This window comes from Podarcis vaucheri, assembly GCF_965113315.1.
Source record: "Podarcis vaucheri genome assembly, chromosome: 3".
NCBI lineage: Eukaryota > Metazoa > Chordata > Lepidosauria > Squamata > Lacertidae > Podarcis > Podarcis vaucheri.
The window spans coordinates 29,461,518-29,481,833 of record NC_138761.1 but is presented as its reverse complement, the minus strand read 5'-3'; the positions used below and the strand labels follow the sequence as shown (position 1 = coordinate 29,481,833).

Sequence of the window (20,316 nt, the reverse complement as noted above, 5' to 3'; positions counted from 1 at the left end):
GTAGTGGTTCTAATAAACCTGCCGGTGCCCGCCTCTCCCCCTTGGCTCGTTGACATCGGTCACACCCTCTCACATACTCCCGCACATCTTCCCTGACCTTGGGCCACCAGAATTCCCTGGTAACCAGCCACATGGTTTTGTGTTGCCCAAAATGCCCTGCTGTGGGGCTATCGTGCAGTTGCTTGAGTACCTTTTCCCTCAATTCTCCTTCAGGTACGTATAACGCTCCCTTGTAGTACAACGCCCCGTTTCTCTCCTCAAAACCCCCGGGTTTGTCTCCCTCCCTCCTGAGACCCCTGAGTTTGTCCTGGGCATATTCATCCTGCACCGTTCCCTCTATCAGTTCCCTTAGCCCCACCAATGCCGCCCCACACACCCAGCGATCCTCGGGAATGACATGGGTCTCTTCGGGTGCACCCTCTCCCTCCAAATATTCAGGTTTGCGTGAGAGAGCGTCCGCCCTAACGTTCTCCTGGCCTGGTACGTAACAAATCTCAAAGTTAAATTTGGAGAACTCCTGGGCCCATCTCAACTGCCGTTGGTTGAGCACTCGCGCAGTTCTCCAATACTCTAGATTCTTATGGTCCGTGCGCACTTGCACCTTCTGTTGTGCACCAATTAGTAGGTGCCTCCATCTCCGGAAGGCCTCATAAATCGCAAGAAGTTCCCGGTCGTACACCGTGTAGTTTCTCTCAGATTTGTTCAGCTTTCGCGAAAAGAAGGCACACGGTCGCCACTCGGACCCCTCCTTCCCCGGCTGCAGAAGAAGCACCGCCCCTATGGCTCTGTCAGAAGCGTCTGTTTCGACCCTCAGCTTTTTTTGTAAATCCACATGTAGAAGTTGTTCGTCAGAGGCGAAGGCCTTTTTCAGTTCCTCAAACGCTCGCTCCGCCTCCCCCGTCCAAACAAACTTCTTTTTGCTGCTGAGACAGTCCGTGATGGGCGCCGTCAGGTGAGCGAAGTTTCGGATGAACTTACGATAAAAGTTTCCAAACCCTAGGAACCTCTGCACATCCTTCTTAGTCTTGGGGGTTTTCCATTCCAGCACCGCTTGAACCTTGCCGGGGTCCATGGCCAACCCCTTGTCTGACAAGCGGTACCCCAGGAATTCCACCTCCTTGGTATGAAACTGACACTTCTCCAGTTTCACCCACAGTCTGTTGGCTTGCAGCCTGCTCAGCACTTCTCTGACGTCTCTCACATGTTGCTCCTCATTCTCCGAATACACCAACACGTCATCTAAGAAGGCCACGCAATTCTTGTAGAGCAAAGGCCCCAGTACATGGTTCATAAAGGCTTGAAAACACGCGGAGCCTGCTTGTAATCCAAAAGGCATAACGAGATATTCAAATGCCCCCAAAGGTGTGAACATGGTGGTCTTCCATTCATCCCCTTTCCTTATACGTATCAGGTTGTACGCCCCCCTTAGGTCCAGCTTTGTAAAAATCTTTCCTTTTCGCACCCTGGTCAAAATATCATCAATCCTGGGCATAGGAAAAGCCACCGGCTCTGTCACTGCATTTAGGGCCCGAAAGTCACATACCAGTCTCGGCTTGTCCGTGTTCTTTTTATCCACAAAAAACACTGGGCTACCCCCCGCTGCCTTGGACTCTCTGATGAAGCCTCTCTTCAGGTTCTTGTCAATGAACGCTCGCAACTCCTGCATCTCCCTGTCTGACATGGCATACAACCTGCCTACAGGAAGCTGTGCTCCAGGGAGTAAATTGATCTGGCAATCAAAGGGCCTATGCGGGGGCAGTTGGTCAGCTTCCTTCTCGCTGAACACGTCGCTGAGATCAGCATACTGTGATGGCACCTTCCCCTTCTCCATCACTTCCGTCCCTGCTAGGGTGGCTTGGGCCCCTGCTGACCCCTTTTCCCCCCTGCAGTGTTCTAAGCAATGTGCGGAACCGAAGGAAACCACTCTTTGATGCCAGCCCACCAGCGGATCATGTAGAGCTAGCCAGCTCATTCCCAAAATAATGGGAGCGCCTCCCAAGGTGGCCACATTAAACGCTATCAGTTCTGTGTGCCTTGCCACCCTCATTATCATTGGGATGGTCTGCAAGCTGACGCCTCCTCCCAACAGTTCTCTGCCATCGATCGTGGTCACCTGCAGGGGGTTGCTTAAGGGGATAGTCTGTATCTGGTGTTCAGCCGCAAACTCCTTGCTCATGAAATTGCAGGAGCTGCCTGAGTCCAACAGCGCCTTTATTTTTAGGGGGTGTCCATTTTGCAACTCTAGCGACACTTCAATCACTAGAGCAGGTCGAGGAGCTTCTGGCACTGGCACTTGGGGAAGGGGCACTTTCACTGCTCTTTGGCCTGGCTGCAGTGCCCTGCTGGCAACCAGGCGTTGGCTTTTACCTGCTCCGTTTCTCCCTGCTCTTCCCCCTCAACAGTTCCCACCATCCCTTGCCATTCCTTCCTCTGGGGGCAGACTCTGGCAAAGTGGCCTGGCTGTTGGCAGAGATAGCATTTCCGGGGTCCCTTTCCCTCCTTCTTCGCCCCCTCACTGGGCTTTGAAACTGCGCGCGCGCGGGCTGTTCCGATTTCCATCGGCTCTGCCGGCGGGAAAGCTGGCTCAGGAATGTCTGGAATGCGTAACTCCTTCCAACGTTCCCCTCTCCCTTCCCGCCTCTCCAAGGCTCTTGCCTCCTGGCGCGCTCCAATGGTCAGCGCAGATTTGGTCAGCTGATCCATAGACACCGCCCTGGGGCTCCTGGCCAGCTCGTCTTTCACAGCTGAAGAAAGACCTTCTTCAAATAGCATCTGAATGGGTGCTGCCGATAAATCCCACCCCAATCTGTGAATCAGCATGGTAAATTCAGTCCAGTACTCACGGACAGATCTGCTTCCCTGCTTGCAAGCCATTAGCTGTCTGCGCACTACCCCCTCCTCAATATCGCTGGAGAACATGATATCCATTGCACGAAAGAATTTCATAGTGTCCTTCAGGATATCGTTGTGCGTTGCCATCAGGGGTCGAACCCAATCTCGCGCCCCCTTCTCAAGATGCCCAATTACGAAAGCAACTCGGGATTCCTCATCAGGGAACTCATCAAACTGCACATTCAGGGCATATTGCATTTCAGTCCTAAAGGCATGGTAATCCTTGGGGTCCCCCCCAAACTTCTGCACTAATCCTGGTACCTTTCTGGGGAACTGAGTGGTTCTCCCCTTCTTGTCTGCATCTTGAGCCCTCCTCTCCTCGAGCCTCGCCGTCTGCAGCGCAAGTTGGACCTCCAATGCTCGGTATCTGTCTTCCAAGCTTGGACCAGCTCCACCCCCTGCGGCTCCGGCTCCTGCTGGGTCGCTCATGATGCCTTCTCCTGCACAGGCAGCGTACAGAGACTGTCGGACTGCTGTCAGGGGATGATTAGCTGCTTGTGCTTAAAATAGTGCCCCTTCAGAGTTTGTGCGACCCCACAAACCTCTGTGTGTGACAGAGCTCCTCAGACATGTCTGCTCTAGTCACTTGTAGAGTCCGACAGTGGCTGTCTGCGGAAGCGCTTCCAGCAAAGAAGTTCCTTAACGGAAACGCGTCTCCTGGACTCACGACGTGACAGCTTCCGGCGAAGCATAGGTCTCCCTGCAGTTGCTTCTGACACCTCCCCGCTATTTTCGCTCGAAGTGTCTCTCACCCCTTTCTCTCCCCTTCTGCTTCCTGCCTGGGCTGCTGCGTCTCTCTCAGCATTACTGAGATCCTCCTCCAGAGACCCCGCGCTCCCCCTGCTGGTCCCTGCTTTGGCTGTTGACTCTCTCCCAGTCTCTGGGAGCCCTACCACTTCCCTTTCCTCCGATGTCAGTTCCCTGACATCCATGTAGTAAGTACGTAGTGGTTTTACATCCTGACTATATATTGTCAGGGATAGAACATTGTGACTTTATCTTAGCATCTGTCAGAGAACACATCTTGTTCTAGATGTGTCAAATGTCTGGATGCTACACTCAGTGCTTTTTTCCTATTTTAAAAAAATGTTTAGGGGTACTCTCATTTTGACTCAAGAAAATCACCATTTTATAGTTCATATCCTCAAAGCTACTAACACATGGGTAGGCAAACTAAGGCCCGGGGGCCGGATCCGGCCCAATCACCTTCTAAATCTGGCCCGCGGACGGTCCGGGAATTAGTGTGTTTTTACATGAGTAGAATGTGTCCTTTCATTTAAAATGCATCTCTGGATTATTTGTGGGGCATAGGAATTTGTTCATTCCCCCCCCCAAAAAAAAATATAGTCCACACAAGGTCCCACAAGGTCTGAGGAACAGTGGTCCGGCCCCTTGCTGAAAAACTTTGCTGCCCCCTGTACTAACATGAATTTGACCAAACTGCTCTGGCTCACAGAAGATACTCCAGTTCCTGTCTGTACATTCCACCCTCCAGGCAAAGCTGCACTCAGGCACATGTGACTTATAGCTAACAGTCAGGTGAACTTAATTTAGCACTTCTGTTCCCTGGTGAAATAAATTATTATGTACTGAAGGTAGATTAAAAAAAACCTACTACTACTATTTGGGTGGTGTTATGTATATATTGTTTGATTAAAGCAAATGTAAACATGGGCATCTTAAGGAAGCACTTCTCACCTATTGCTGCACCAAATGCTATTGCCCATTGGGAGATTAAACCTAAATGTTTTGTGATGGGAGCACAAATAAATAAATCCCGAAACCTTCCAGGTTCTAAATGAAATAGTGCTTAGCTGCTTATTATTTCTGAAACTGATATTGAGATCCTGATTTCATGCTATCAGTACTTCACAGTCGGATTACTGTAATGAATTTTATTTCGATCACACCATATCTCTTGTGAGTTGCTAGTAAATGGTCCAGAACTTAACAGTTAGACTTCTTTCTTTTGAGGTGTCACTATCTTATCACTTGAATTCTTTTCACTGGAAAGCTTTACCAATGTAACTTAGAATCTAGACCTACTGTTGACCTTCAAATGGCATCAGCTCATTTTTAGGCTTCTCTCTGCCCCCCCCCCCTTCAAACTCATAGCTCAGATCGCTTAATTAAAACTTCGTACCAGCAAGTTTCAGAATCTCTCCCTCAGTGGTCACAAATGAATCCCTTGCTGTCATTTTCTCAAGGAGGTCAAACTAGGCTTCTTTTAGTTGGCTTTAAAGTTGCAGCAGTCACCTGTCCATCATTGCACCAGCAAGACCTAGGAAACAAAAGCTTTTATGCTGAAGAAAGTAGGTGTGGTTCTCAAACTTGATTACGCATTTGACATAAATCCATAGGCACCTGATAGACCCAGAGTGTAAGTGGAGGACATGCTGCTGAGCTGGCCCTTAGTAAAGGCCCATTGAGCCAAGCTACTACTCCTTCTTGGGATATGGTAACATATAACCTATGCATTTGGAAACATCTGCTATAGAAGTACAGCTTTAGAATACATGTGGGTGATTGCATGTCTTCATATCCTCTCAAATTTTATACTCCATGTATGTAAAAACATACCATTTTAGCCTTCCTTCACATCCAATTTCCAAATGCACTAATTTTCCATGGACAGGGAATTCTTTATATGGAAGCACATTCTAACATGATTGTCCTGCAAGCTGAAGTGGTACCACATGGTTGTTCTGAATGTGTAGTTTAATTGGGATGGAATCCCTGACCAACAGAGGTTCAAGTAGATTGGGGACATCGTGTAGGTGAGTCTGTGCTGACAGTAGGGCTCTGATTGAAGGCCCAAGTGCACTCTTTCAGTGCATACAGTTTGCTTTTGAGATGTGAATGGGTATGTCTACCTGTGCCGTTCTCTCACCAAATTGCACTACACACAGGGATTAGCATAAGGGCCTTGCATGGCTGACTTGTGCTGTGGAGAAAGTAGCTACGTTGTTGTTATTCTGCCATCTACTTGACATAAGAATAGCCTGGTGGATCAGGCCAATGGACCATCTAGTTCAGCATCCTGTTCTCAAAGTGGCCAACCAGATGCCTGTGAAAAACCAGGGAACGACTTATTTATGTACCCTGCTGCACCTGATTGAACTTATAGTTTATAGATCTGAATATTTCTGGACTAGAACTGGGAAACATTACATCTGAGCGATCCAGGTGTTGGATAAGTATGCAGTATCCTGTTCTTGGATTTTTATTTTTATTCATTTTTTTGCAGATGCTATGTCAAGCATCCCATATACATTTCTCCAAGTCAAAACTGATTTTTGTGTCTTTTATTCACTGACGATATTTGAAAGGCTTGACCCTAAATCATTACTCCTCTTTTACTGTTAAAAGTTCTGCTTTGAAATGCGTTTTCCATTATGTATTGAATTACTTGCAGCTGAGAATTGGCTAGGAGATGACAAATTCCTTTTGTACAGTAGTCCCACAAGGCTAATGTTGCTATTCCTGCATAATGAAAAAAAGTCATGTTTCAGTGCTAGAATTTAGGATTCTCTGCACCTATGCAATGTTGTATGCAAGACTTCGGGAAAGAAGGCTCCACGGGGTTTGATATATGGTCAGCCATATACTGCATGCCCCTTGAACTGGAGTATGGTTCTGAAGCATGGTCATGCTAAACCGGACCATTAGGATTGGCTTATTTACTGTTACAGTGGTACCTCGGGTTACAGACGCTTCAGGTTATAGGCTCTTCTAAACCAGAAATAGTACCTCGGGTTAAGAACTTTGCTTCAGGATGAGAACAGAAATCGTGCAGCAGCAGCGCGGCGGCAGCAGCGGGAGGCCCCATTAGCTAAAGTGGTGCTTCAGGTTAAGAACAGTTTCAGGTTAAGAATGGACCTGCAGAACAAATTAAGTTCTTAACCAGAGGTACCACTGTATCTGCAGTGCATTTGCAACAAATATACTGCTCTAAATTGCAGTCTCCTTTCTGCTTTTTCATACAGGATTAATTAAGATTGCTTACTTGGTGGCAGAGATCTGCTATAATTTTGGAGTCAAAGATATAATCTTGGAGTCAATGATATTTTAAGCAAGCCAATCAGAAATGGTTTTGAACTTAGGAGACAATCTTAACCAGAAATGTGACCTGTTTTAATCAGTGGGTGGGGCTAAACTATAAACTTGAAATCATATTCATGCTTACTTGTGTTAGATTCAGTTAGATGCAAATTCTGGTCCTTGGTACACTCTGAATCAGCTGTTTTAAAGGCCATGAATAGTGGGTTTACTTTGATTACACTGAAGAGGTGATAATGGCACTGTCCCATGTTTAATGCAACATTGTTAGATGTCCTTTCTCTTTTGTATTAAAACATTCACCTAGTCTTGAGCAGAAATAAAAGGTTCAAAGCTTGTCAGCATCAGTTTTATAGATAGCCATTGAAAAAAATAATAATGAGATATTGGGTATTGTAAGGCTCAAGGGCTGTCTTGCCAGACTCATTTATTTCCATTCACCTTTTGTCTGAATTGCAGACAGAAGACATTCAATTAAAATGTGTCACCTGTTATGTGTGATCTAATTTGTATTTGTAAATGGTACAGATTAGAGCACCAAGCTTCACATGCTCCCAACTTTTTGAAACATGTGCACAACAGCAATCTCTTTGGATTGGAAATTTTGGGTGCGTTTGCTTGCAAGAAAATTCATTGTTTGCTTATGGTTTGTGGTACTGTATTTGTATCTGGTATTAATATTTTTATTCAAATCACTTGTACACCACCCTGGAATCTGTTAAGATAAAGTGCAGTTTTAAATAAAGCAAATAAGTAAATGATGTATGCTAAGCTGGTCCAAGTGTGCTTATTAGATGTATTTCAAATCAAATCTATCCTTAACTAATTACCGCATTTTTCGCCCCATAGGACGCACTTTTTCCCCTCCAAAAATGAAGGGGAAATCTGGGTGCGTCCTATGGGGCGAATGCAGGCTTTCGCTGAAGCCTGGAGAGCGAGAGGCATCAGTGCGCATCGACCCCTCTCGCTCTCCAGGGTTCAGGAAGCTATCCGCAAGCCTTGCAAGCCCGGTGGGAGTTCCCGTGGGCTCACAAGGCTTGCGGGCAACAGGCTGCAGCCCCGGCGAGTGTCCTCAAGCCTTGTGCGCCGGGCAGGAGGTCCCGCCGAGCGCGCGAGGCTTGGGGCGGCAGCCTGTCGCCCGAAGCACACGGAGCCCTCTGTAGGGTGCCCCGTGCTTTGGGCAGGTGTGCACAAGGCTTGGGGCGGCAGCCGCGGCGGGGGGGGGATAATTTTTTTTATTCATTCCCCCCCCCAAAAAAACGAGGTGCGTCCCATGGGCCGGTGCGCCCTATAGGACGAAAAATACGGTAGTATATGGCGAATGTGTAGACCCTGATGTACAAATGTTAGTTACATTTTCTCCAGCCATCAGTAGCCATAACCTTTTGATGCAGATGTGCTGTTTTTTTCCACCACCTCCACCACCATATTTCAGACACCTTGGCCTGGATCCAGAGAGCTGCTTAAATGTACTCAAGGCTCTTGTGCTGGCTTTTATCTTACTTCTCATTGAACAGCTGATCCCCATGCTGTATCACAAACTGCTTTAGAAACTCCACTCACTTTCAATAGTACTTTGCCATGGGTGTGAGGTGGGTAGGGAAGAACTTGATGCTAGTTTTTAAGTTGTTTGGATCCTGGCCATTATTATTTTCCTGTTATAAATATATTAGGCATCTGGTTGGCCACTGGGAGAACAGGATGCTGGACTAAATGGGTCATTGGCCTGATCCAGCAGGCTTTTTTGTGTTCTTACTTTCTTTCTTCTCTGAACTATCAATTGCATTCCTTATATACAAGTGTAAGCTGAAGACAAGAGAGTTGGTGCCTTTTAAGGTTTCCTATGCTATACTCAGTAATATGCTTCAGATTGCAGATAGCTATCAGGAGACAAAAACTGACTTCCCTTGCTAATTGTTAATTCAGCAGTAGAGCAGGAAAGCTTTAATGTGAGCCATAGCTTTTATCTTTTTTGATGACTTAGGATTCTTTTTTTTAAAAAATGCCTGGCTAATGGACTTGCATTTTGCATCTCTAGATTACTTTTTTTTCTGTATTGTGACTACCAATGTACAACTGAATAATTTCAGACCTATTTAGCATGGCCACCAGGCTCCTGTAAATATAAAAGTCCATGTTTTCGTTTTTCTTCACACAGTTTTTTTCTAGTGTGAATTGCAGTGTTGTAAGTAGGTAATAAAACCACAGTGTAACTTGATTTTTATATAAGCAACTGTTTTTCCTTCTGTGGAATTAGGATCTAATTTGTGTGGACCCAATACAATAATCCACCTGAGCCGTGCAGATTACGAAATAATGCTGCATAGTTTATTATCCAAATAAGATTTTAAAAAGTTGCCTCATTTAGATAAATGAATGTTTATTCAACCTGCTTGGCATTCTTGTAAATATATACAACATGTGGGTCTTAGTGTGTTTACATTACCCATTTAGAGTACTGTACAATGAAGCTGCGTGTCCTCTGATACATTTTACAGCTTTTCACACACACACACACACACACACACACACACACACACACACCACAGTTCACATCAGCACAGCTTCGTTAGTACAGTGGTACCTCGGGTTAAGTACTTAATTCGTTCCGGAGGTCCGTACTTAACCTGAAACTGTTCTTAACCTGAAGCACCACTTTAGCCAATGGGGCCTCCTGCTGCTGCTGTGTCGCCGGAGCACGATTTCTGTTCTCATCCTGAAGCAAAGTTCTTAACCTGAAGCACTATTTCTGGGTTAGCGGAGTCCGTAACCTGAAGCGTGTGTAACCTGAAGCGTATGTAACCTGGGGTACCACTGTATCAAGTTCGCCACTATTGAGCAGCATTGACACACCCTTTTGGATATGCTTCTGGTGTTACCTAGAGAGGAAGAATATTTATGTTTGAAACGCCTTGGGAAATATGCAAACTGCCTTATCAATAAAACTGACTTGTACCCATTTCTTTGAGTAATGGATCAGGTTTACAGTCTAGTTTGCATCTTTGTCACTGGAGGCCCAAGTGGCCTCTGTGGGATGGAACGTCTTTCATCAGCTAAAGCTGGTGCACCAGCTGTGCCTTCTGTGAACAGCGAGGCAATTCATGCTCCCTTAACATCAAGGATTGACTAATTTAATACATAATCTGTGGGGCTACTTTGGAAGAACACTCCAGAAACTGAAGTTAGTTCAGAATAGAACCACTAGGCTACTGTTTGGGACTGGACACCGCAACAGTGCTTAATAGAGCTGCATTGGTCTGCAGCCCATTTTCAAGTCCAATCCAAAGAGCTGGTTCTTATCTGTAAAGCCCTACATTGTTTTATATTCAAAGCCATACATTGCTTGATGCCTAGGTTTTGTTGTTGGCATCCATCTATCTCAGGAGAGTATGCCTTCAGGGATAAAGTCAAACTGTTGGAGAGCTACAGTGCTTGCTGTGGCTGTAGAGACCAATACAGGAGAGACATGCTTTATTGCAGGTGGGATAGATAAAGGCATCCAGTATTGCTGCTGCAGGTGCACCATGGAGTTTCTTCCCTCTGTGTTCCTTTCAGCAGTCATTCTTCCTCTGGTCACTGCTGTGGATACACAACCTGTCTGTCTCCAGGCACTGCAATCTTCTGAAAAGGATTTCCATATGGTGAGGTTAATGTTGCAAGCCTTCATGTCATGTTTGTAGATGCAGAGTTAGCCTGCCAACAGGCCTAGCGCCTGCAGCCAGCTTCCACAGAACACATCCTTGGGGATCCTGCCATCTTCCATTCTGTGGACATGATGAAGCCAGAGTAGACATCACTGAGACAGAAGTGACAACATGCTGGGAATGTGAGTTTAGGAAAGCACATCTTGATTTGAAATGCTGTCCAGCCATGTGACGTCAAAAATCTTCCTGTTGCAGCGCATATGGAAGGCATGGAGGCATCACTTTTGGTGGGTGTAAGTTGCCCATGACTCACTTCCATAAAGCATTATACATGACTAAGCCATTTCTTACCTTCTCACCCCTTGCCTTTTCCTGTAAGACCTATTACAGTTGTTAAGAGTCGTCAACAGGCTCATCTCAGCTATCTGCCAATCTCCCATTCCCACCACCCTTCTGAGTAATACCCCTCCCCACCTTCTCTCTATATAGAAGGATCTGGCAACTTCTGTTTCAGTGTATCTGAAGAAGTGTGCATGCACACGAAAGCTCATACCAAGAACTAACTTAGTTGGTCTTTAAGGTGCTACTGGAAGGAATTTTTTTATTTCTTCCATAAAGCAGTGTGCTCAGCACACAAGTCTGGTAGACCCTCATATTGGTATTGGGCATTACCATCACATTCTACCCTACCTTTTTGGAAAGGTGAGACAAGCCATTGCCATAGCGGCCTTGCAATATGATTATCTCTCTCAGTGTCAATGGAAAATTTGCTAGTTATGATAGAGCCTGGATAGACAAAATTGTCTACCACCTCAAGTGAGTGGTCATCAGTGCTGATGCATGGAATGCTATTGACATCCTGACCCAGGATATTGGCATAGCTGTCAACTTTTCCCTTTACTTGCGAGGAATCCTATTTGGAATAAGGGAATTTCCCTTAAAAAAAGGGAAACGTTGACAGCTATGGATATTGGTCTTCATCAGGCTGATGGTGAGGCCGAACTCCATGGAGGATTGGGCAAAACATTTGATGAGTCTCTGTAGAGCTTCCTTGGAGTGTGCTGTCAAGGCTGTGTTATCTGCAAACAACATCTCATGGATAAGAACCCACCACACTTCTGTATTGGCATGGAGACATGCCAGGGTGAACAGACCCCCATCACTCCTTGCATGGATGTACATACCGCCTTCAGTTGAACTGAAGGCATGCAAGAGCAACAGGGATTAAAATAGGCCAAAGAGAGTTTTAGCAAGAACACATTGCTGCTTCACACTGCTTTTTGTATGGAAGGCGTTTGAGGAGACCCATCTTCCTGGGCAGCGGTGTGCATGTCTTCATGGGAGGACATGATCATGTTGTGATGGGCATTCCATCTTGTGGAACAGTGTGAAGAGTCCTTTTCGGCTGATGAGGTCAAAGGCCTTCACCAGGTCTATGAAGGCAATCTACAAGGAGTGTCTCTGCTCTTGGCATTTCTCCTGCAGTTGGCGTAGTGAGAAAATCATATTGACTGTGGACCTCTGAGCTCTAAAACCACATTGTGACCCAGGATAGACCCTGTCAGCAAGTGACTGCAGTCTGTTGAGAACAATAAGGTGCAGTACTAAGCATGATGATTCCATGGTAGTTGTTAGAATAATCACAGTCACCTATGTCCTTATAGAGGCTCCAAATGCTGGGGTTGTGCATATCTTGTGGCATGGATCCCTTTTCCCAACACTGCAAGAGAAGGCCGTAGAGGTGTGTCATGAGGGAGGAATTGAGGCAAGCTTTCAGCACTGTTGGGATTCCATCTTGTCCTGGGGCTTAACCACATGCCTGAAAGATGATGACATTTTTCAGCTCATCAAGGGAGGGAGGAATACCCAGCTCTTTCAAGACAGGCAGAGTCTGGATGCTGTCAATTGCTGTGTTGGAGACCATGTTTTTCAGGGAGCACAGCTTTTGCTAGTGTTCTGCTCTGCCCATTGCTTCATCTGCTTGCTGCAGTCTTCATCTGCTTGCTGCAGTTTTCCTGACTGTTGGTCCTTTTTCAGAAATGAGTAGGCAGAAGACGTTTAAGATCAGACTTTTCTTTCTCCTAGATGAGCTATCTCCACTGGTTAATGAGCACCACCTGCCCCTCATTTCCTCAACAGCACCTGCAGAAAAAAAGCCTTCCTGGCCATTGGACTCACTATTAGTCTCATCTGCTCAATCTGTTGGAGCCTGTCTTTGCATGCAGGGGATAGGCAAGTCCCTAATTCACCAAGGGTTTAAGAGCCATTGGGTACTCTCACCTTGTTTAGTCGGCCAGTCAAAGCTGTTTCCTGGGATGTGGCCACTGTCATATGCTGATAGCTTCTAGGTGCCACAGGTGAGGGCTGAGTGCATTGTGGGGACCAGGGTGAATGAACTACCCAGATTGTCTCCTTCCAGCCGTCACGCTGTGAAGATCCCTCAACCTCTGGTGCGACGTAAATCAGTGACCCAAGTCTGCTGACATGGGCACACTTTACTTAGCAGAGCAAACTGCGCAATGAAAGAGGCTTGAGGCTTGTAGAGACATACTAACAAACTACGGATTTATTAACCATAAATCAGGACAAAGAAACATGTCGTCTCTCTTTGCCATCTCTTCCGAGAGAGAAAAGCAAAAGCAAAACAACACTGCGGAAATTCCGCTTACACCAGCAAACAGTGCTGGAATGTAAATAGACATGTGACATGTAACATGTCTGTAACTAAATGTGGAATGGAAAATTCCCAAAAGGGAGCACAACATGTCTTCCAACAGAGGTACTGCCCCTCCCTTAATACTCCATGTCCTGAGATCATTGGTGAAGGCTGTCCTTTAGGTGTCCAACATCTGACCTGAAAAGAGGAAGAGAACATTTTCAGTGATGGTACCCTGATTATTGGGACGCGGGTGGCGCTGTGAGTAAAACCTCAGTGCCTAGGGCTTGCCGACCGCATGGTCAGCGGTTTGAATCCCCGCGGCGGGGTGGGGTCCCGTCTCAGTCCAAGCTCCTGCCCACCTAGCAGTTCGAAAGCACTCCTAAGTGCAAGTAGATAAATAGGTACCGCTTTATAGCAGGAAGGTAAACGGTGTTTCCGTGTGCTGCGCTGGTGCCGGCTCGCCAGAGCAGCTTCGTCATGCTGGCCACGTGACCCGGAAGTGTCTCCGGACAGCGCTGGCCCCCGGCCTCTTAAGTGAGATGGGTGCACAACCCTAGAGTCTGGCAAGACTGGCCCGTAACGGGCAGGGGTACCTTTACCCTGATTATTGGGCTTCCTCACTAGGGAGGCTTGCCTGGCACCCACTCTGTTATCTTTTTGGTGTCGGATAAATATTTTAAAAAATGCTTACAGGCTTTAAAGTTCTGCCTGTTAATTTTAACTGCTGCTTCATTGCTGGTTTCATTGTGACTGTTTTGTTTTGCTGTATTGCACTGATTTTATTGCTGATTTCATGGTAAGAATGGTCCTATGAATATAAGTGGGGCTTGCAACAAAATGTTGCAGTGTGAAGTTTATTGCTTAGTGTTCTAAAAAATTAGCCATGCACTCCTGCAGGACACATCATTCCATTCCTGCTTCCACCTGGCTTTCTGTGACTAGCCAGCATTTTATGATCACTGAGTGCACACATTCTGCAGCGAGTCCTCTCTTTCTTAGCACCCCATTTCCAGATTTCTGTACTTGTAGAAATACTGGGGCTTCCCCAGCATACTGATTTGATATGGGTAGTGCTGTTTTACCTGTATAAATGTAAGCACTTATGCCTCAATGCCAGAAATAGCAGGAATATTTCCTAATACTTTTGAATTTGTCTAAAGCTGAAGTTGTTGAATTTTATGCTGTGCCCATTTCTTTCACTTCTTTCGATTTCAAACAATCTTGAACTTTTACTGTTTTATTGGAAAGTTTCATCATTCCATAAGATATTTTCTTCCAAATGTTTTAAACACACCTTTCTTTTTTTGTCTCACCTTCAGGAGTGCGCCTAGACAGAGTACGTGGAGGTCGTCAGAAGTACAAGCGCAGAATAGATGCAGAAAATAGCCCATACCTGAATCCTCAGCTAGTTCAGCCAGCCAAAAAGCCATGTAAGTAAATCAGTTGGTGGTTTTTTCCTTGGTACGTATACTTGAGGTTGCATCCCAGTAAAGCAAGAAGCATCCAAAACGAACCATATGCATTATGTTCCTTATCAATGATGATTTTGTAAACTATTCATATCATCCGTATCCTTTCTCTGAAGAGTCAAGAAAAGACTCTTTTAAGGGTGAGAGCTTGCTAATGCACAATTTATGCAGTGCAAATTTTACATTTACAGGTGATCTTTATTTTCAGTGGTACATAAAACAGCTCATGCTGTGATCATTAGTTCATTGAAGCTTCTAGTCTCAGATTTTACAAGAAAGTGATTTTTGCAGTTTTCACTAACTAAATGAGTTTGACTGCTCAACCTCCCAATGAAAATACATTAGGAGCCTCATTAATTTATAGCAATAGAAGGCTGACACACTACTAGCTAGTATTAGATTAAAGCAGGAAAGTGCTACACCTACAACATGCATAGGGAGGATGTTAATGTTCTCATATGCAGCTGATATTAAAAGAAAGAACAAGATACAGTTTGATAAGCTAAAGGCTTATAAAGCCATTTGTACAAATCATGCAGAAGCTGCTAATTCTCGAAGAAACAAGTTGGGTAGTCTACAAAAACAAGAATTAGCAGCTAACAGCACTTGTGAATTCTTTTGTATGTCACTTTTAAAATAGCTGTTTTGGAGTCTAAGCAGTGGCAGAAGCCTCCAGGCTACAAGAGCCTTCACTTTGGACAAGAGTAGTAAAAGGCTCCAAGGATTACCCTGATGGCACTTACCTGGTTGTGTAAAAAAAAAAAGCACTGTGTTGTTTTTCACCTCCCATTCCCCAGTAGGGGACACTACTGTGTGCATTACGCATGAGCATATGGAGACCTGGAAAGCAAATAAACAGAGTTTGAACTGTAAGCAAAAGGGCATTTTAGCTGTGTCAAAGGGAAAAGAAACCAGTTTTACATAAAATTAAAGCTTAAGTGAACATATGGCATCGTTTCCTTTTGCCTTTCCAAAAAACATTATGCTGATTATACCTTCAATTGTCCAATCTGGCATCTTCCACACAGTCTGGATAAGCTGTTCCACCACTCTGTAAATACAATCTAGGGTTGCATTAAGCAGATTTTGCGCATTATAATAAAAACTTTCTGATAATACAATAAAATTCAATAAACTCTAATGCTTAATTTCATTAGAGGTTTAGATTTTCTGGATGCACAGATTGCCAGCTTTTCATTTGTTTTATATTGTGCCATTGAGTTGAATTGCTGACAGCTCGGCACATGCACTCACAATTAAGCCTTTTTATCACAGACATAGGTTAATGTGTCCCGGCTGAAAATGTGAGGAATTGGAAGGGTGCAATCCACCAGTAAGTCGTCTTGGGAATGCCCCATTAAAATGAACAGGCACTGTACAAGAATACTACTCTGCTCTTTCACAGCTCCCATTCATTTCAAAGGGAAATATGTAGTATAACTTTTCAGTGAATTGTCTTCCCTGTGCCTAGCCAAAATCATTGAGATATTACACAACATGCAATAATTTAATGAAACACATTTTAGAGGATTCTATTGCTCAAGATAAACTAGCTTCCGGTCCTCACATGCAATCCTATATTTAGATATTTATTTAATGGCTCCCTGGTCATTTTTCTTAGTTCATCCTGTAAGAAACACATATAGCATAACTTCTTTTCGGTTCTTTTGCATCCGTCCCAGCAAGTGTCAAGAGTGAAACAGTGAAATCACTTTGAATAAAGAAGTAGCCAGGGAGATTTTCTGGGTTCTGACAGATAGTCTGAGCACAACAAAGGCAGTGGAATGAAAATTGGGTTTTATTGATTCTAATTAGGGAAACGTTAAATAAGATTTACCTAGGAACCGTGCTTGTGGCTATTCTAACTGATGCGCTTCCTGAGCACATTCAGAATGCCCCTGGATTTGTACTTTCAATACTGACAATGCTTTCCCCCCATAGCGAAATAATAGAGATTAGGAAATGTTCACAACACACACTTTATTATTATTATTTCCTTTCTTTTAACCACAACCCAGTGGTCTGCCTACAGGTCTTGTCATGTTGTCAGAACAATGGGTATGAAAACTCTGTGAACCTTAAATTAAACTGTACAGCATCCTGAATCACTGCACAAAGGGAAATGTTTAAGGGGAAAATAGAGAATATTTCGTTTTCTACCACCCCACCCCTAAATATGCTGCTCTCATCCATGCTTTTTTTAAATAATTAACTTGGTGAGTCTTTGGCATTTCAACAAATTTGTTAAAATAGTTACTAGATTTCAAAATCCAAGCAACTCACATCTCCTCTGTCTGCATACATTTTATTACGAATACTAGACAAACGTTGGACTTTAAGAAAAGAAATATTTAAGAAAAGTTGTGAAAATATTTACTTGTTTGTTTTGATAATTTTGTTATAGGAAGCAACCATGGGTAATAAAACAGTGAATTAATGGAGGAGAGTGTGTGTGTGTGTGTGTGTGTGTGTGTGTGTGTGTGTACTGCAGCCAACAGTTTAACATCATTACTGAAATCTGTTTATCAAGAAATACTAAAACTGCTATCTGTCACCTTTAGATGAGATAAATAATACCCATTAATTAGTCTGAGAATAGTAGAATGTTGGGGGGATTTTGTTTGTTTGTTGGTGTAGCTTTAGTAGTTCTTATGAAACAATGAGCATATGACTCCAGGTCTGTTGCTAAGTACTGTAATACCAGATCAGCTTTTGAATTTCCCTCCTCTGTGATTTGAATACATAATCTACATTAACTAGAATGGTCAAACAGTTGAAACAATCTCTGTTCCACCCTCTGTCCCACATCAACTTTCAGTCTAAGAGTTCCTCCATTCAACAGGACGCTTTTATATTGTAATAATAATAAACAAACATACTTGAAGGGGTGTCTTGTGTTTGGTTTATGAGGAACTGACATTTTTTTAAATTTGTGACATACCTGTTTGTAAAAGACTAGAGACAGAAATAGATAAGAACTCCCGGATAAATTATACAATAGAACATTTAAAGAAAAATCTTAGAATGAATTTCCTCAGGTTTTATAGCCGTTGAATGCAGTTTCTGAAAACACTTGAACTTCACCCAGTGACAGTTTGAACCTTGGTTTCTCCCATCCTATGCTTCACAACCTCACACTGGGTCTCATGAGTGGTATATATAGATTTATGTGTTCACACCTGATCCCATTGAAGTAAATAACATTCCCACCAATTCTGGTAGATAGGGGCTATATCCCCAGACTAGCAGTGACATAGCAAATGCTATACAGGCCAAAACTTAATATTTGTGGATAGCTCAGTTGATAGAGCATGAGACTCATAATCTCAGGGTCGTGGGTTCGAGCCATATGTTAGGTGAAAGATTCCTGTGTTGCAGGGAGTTGGACTAGATTCTTAAGTGGAGTCATGGAAAGTACACTGATTAGTATTAACATATGTTCTGATCTATATTCACAGATAACAAGATTGTCTCTCATTTGCTGGTGGCTGAACCAGAGAAGATCTATGCCATGCCCGACCCCACTGTGCCAGACAGTGACATCAAGGCCCTCACCACTCTTTGTGACCTGGCAGACAGAGAGCTGGTGGTCATCATTGGATGGGCTAAACATATTCCAGGTACAGAATCTATAAACAAGTATATCTTACGAGATTTCAGTCTGTTAAAAACCATTACATAAAAGGTTAAATAAGAAAATAATACATGTGGGACATTAAATGCGGAGACCACAAGGTAATAATGACTAGTTATGCTGCCTCTCCTTTAAACTAGCATTATATGCTAGGCCCACCTTGGTCCCTGTGAATTGCACCCCTGCAGACAGGGTTTTATTTCTTCTGGTTCTCCCTTAGCAAAGCATGTAGGTTAAAGTCCTTTGTGACATGCACATCCAACAAAGTCTTAATGGTCATAAAGCACTTGTGTGAAAACTGTGTTGGTTTAATATTTCCACATGCTGCCCACATTCCACAGAAAATAAACAAGAGAATTTTGTCTTTTGCTTATACGTCTTGCCTCAGGCAACAGTAACTGGAAATAACATTTTGAAAGGAGTCTGTACATATCAAACAACTTAAGCTTTCAGTTTCAGGTTCAGTGGAATTGTGCCTTCTGCCACACGCGCACCTTCCCACACCTACCCCATTTCGCTTGGTTTGAATTTGTGTTGGCACACCTGTGTCCTAAAGCAGCTGACACTGTAGGCAGCCATGCACCATGAGTACAGGTGTACCTTAATGTCTGCAGACAACATAACAGTTCTAGATTACATGACCAGTATGATCTGCAACCAATGCTTTGATTTTTTTCAAATAAATATTTAGCACTTCCTCCTTTAACAACCTTCCTTGTCTTCAGGGTTGGCCCAATACATCTTGCTACCAGGAGTGAAGCAGCAATTTATTTATTTATTGTGTTCATATCCCACCTTTTTGGCCAAGGAGCTAAAGGTGGCACACATGGTTCTCCTCCTTCTGTAATCCCTGTAGCAACCTAGGAGATGATTTGTGACACCATGATCAGCTCCTTGGTTTGAGGAACTGAGGGCTATTCTCCACAGGCTGTTGGATTGGGCATTCAGACGAGAAATACGCACAGTGCCTGCTTATTTGGCATTGTTATTCACTTTGCTATGTGCACAGATGCTTACCCCCCCCCCCCAGTGTGTGGATAGGCCTAACTGTTTCAGAATAGCCACATGAGTTGTGAAGATTTCAAGAGGATTTGACAAAGAACATAAAATAGCTTCTGAGACTTTTTTTTTTTACTGCTCTCCTTAATGCTAGCTTAACACTTTGGATCAGGCACTGTCTCTTCCAGTGAATTTGAACAATGCAAGGCGCAATCCTGAATGATTCTAATTACTTCTCAAAACCAAATAATAAACAACTATCAATACACATCTAAATCATAATTTGCTTAGAAAGGAGGACAGTAACACACGTTCTGAAGCGCTCCACATTTTTTCTTCACAGAAGAAATTTAGTTGTTCAGAGTTTGCATCACAAATGGCTTATAAACGAGCTTTTGAATCATGAGCAATGTTTTTCTGGTACAGTTAACTTATTTCTGTCTCCTTAAACTAGTTTGTCTTTATGCTTTGAATGCTACAGTAATTTCTTTAATCAAATTGATGGAAGTCCCTTTCCCAGCCCACACTGAAACCAATTTATTGGTCATGATACGCCAGCTATGTTACTAACAGTCGTAACGAACTGTCAGGCAATATCGCAGTGAAGCTAATTTGAAGTCATTAGGTGTGCAGCGTTCAGGCAACAATTTGTTACAGTGGTTAGGAACACAGCTGACATTTCTGAATGGCTTTGTTCAGAGCAGGTCTAGATGAGCCCAAGCAAATTGTAAACTAATTTAAACATCACTCTGTATTATACTAGCTACTTTGTCTTACACTGGTTGCTAATAAAGCACCCTAGATTAAGTCAAAGCTAGTTAAATAGGTGAGTTTGAGTTTCATCTCTGGACAATGCCTACATCAGTCTTACCAATATGGGGGCATTTGCCCTAGAAGTCGGTCAATAACGCATCATGGTGATTGCCAAATATATTTTATCAGTTTGATTTGTGTTGCGAA

The 20,316-nt window shown here is 43.9% G+C and overlaps 1 protein-coding gene across 20 annotated transcripts in view; it reads left to right on the top strand.

The window, feature by feature from the left end:
• The window catches only part of ESRRG (estrogen related receptor gamma), a 481,625-nt gene that overhangs the window by 403,801 nt on the left and 57,508 nt on the right, over positions 1 to 20,316 (top strand). For all 20 annotated transcript variants that reach the window (XM_082217701.1, XM_082217711.1, XM_082217706.1 and 17 more), the window contains 2 exons: positions 14,574 to 14,684; positions 18,182 to 18,343. In XM_082217701.1, the coding sequence (XP_082073827.1) occupies positions 14,574 to 14,684; positions 18,182 to 18,343 (273 nt within the window). The remainder of the gene's footprint in view (positions 1 to 14,573; positions 14,685 to 18,181; positions 18,344 to 20,316) is intronic.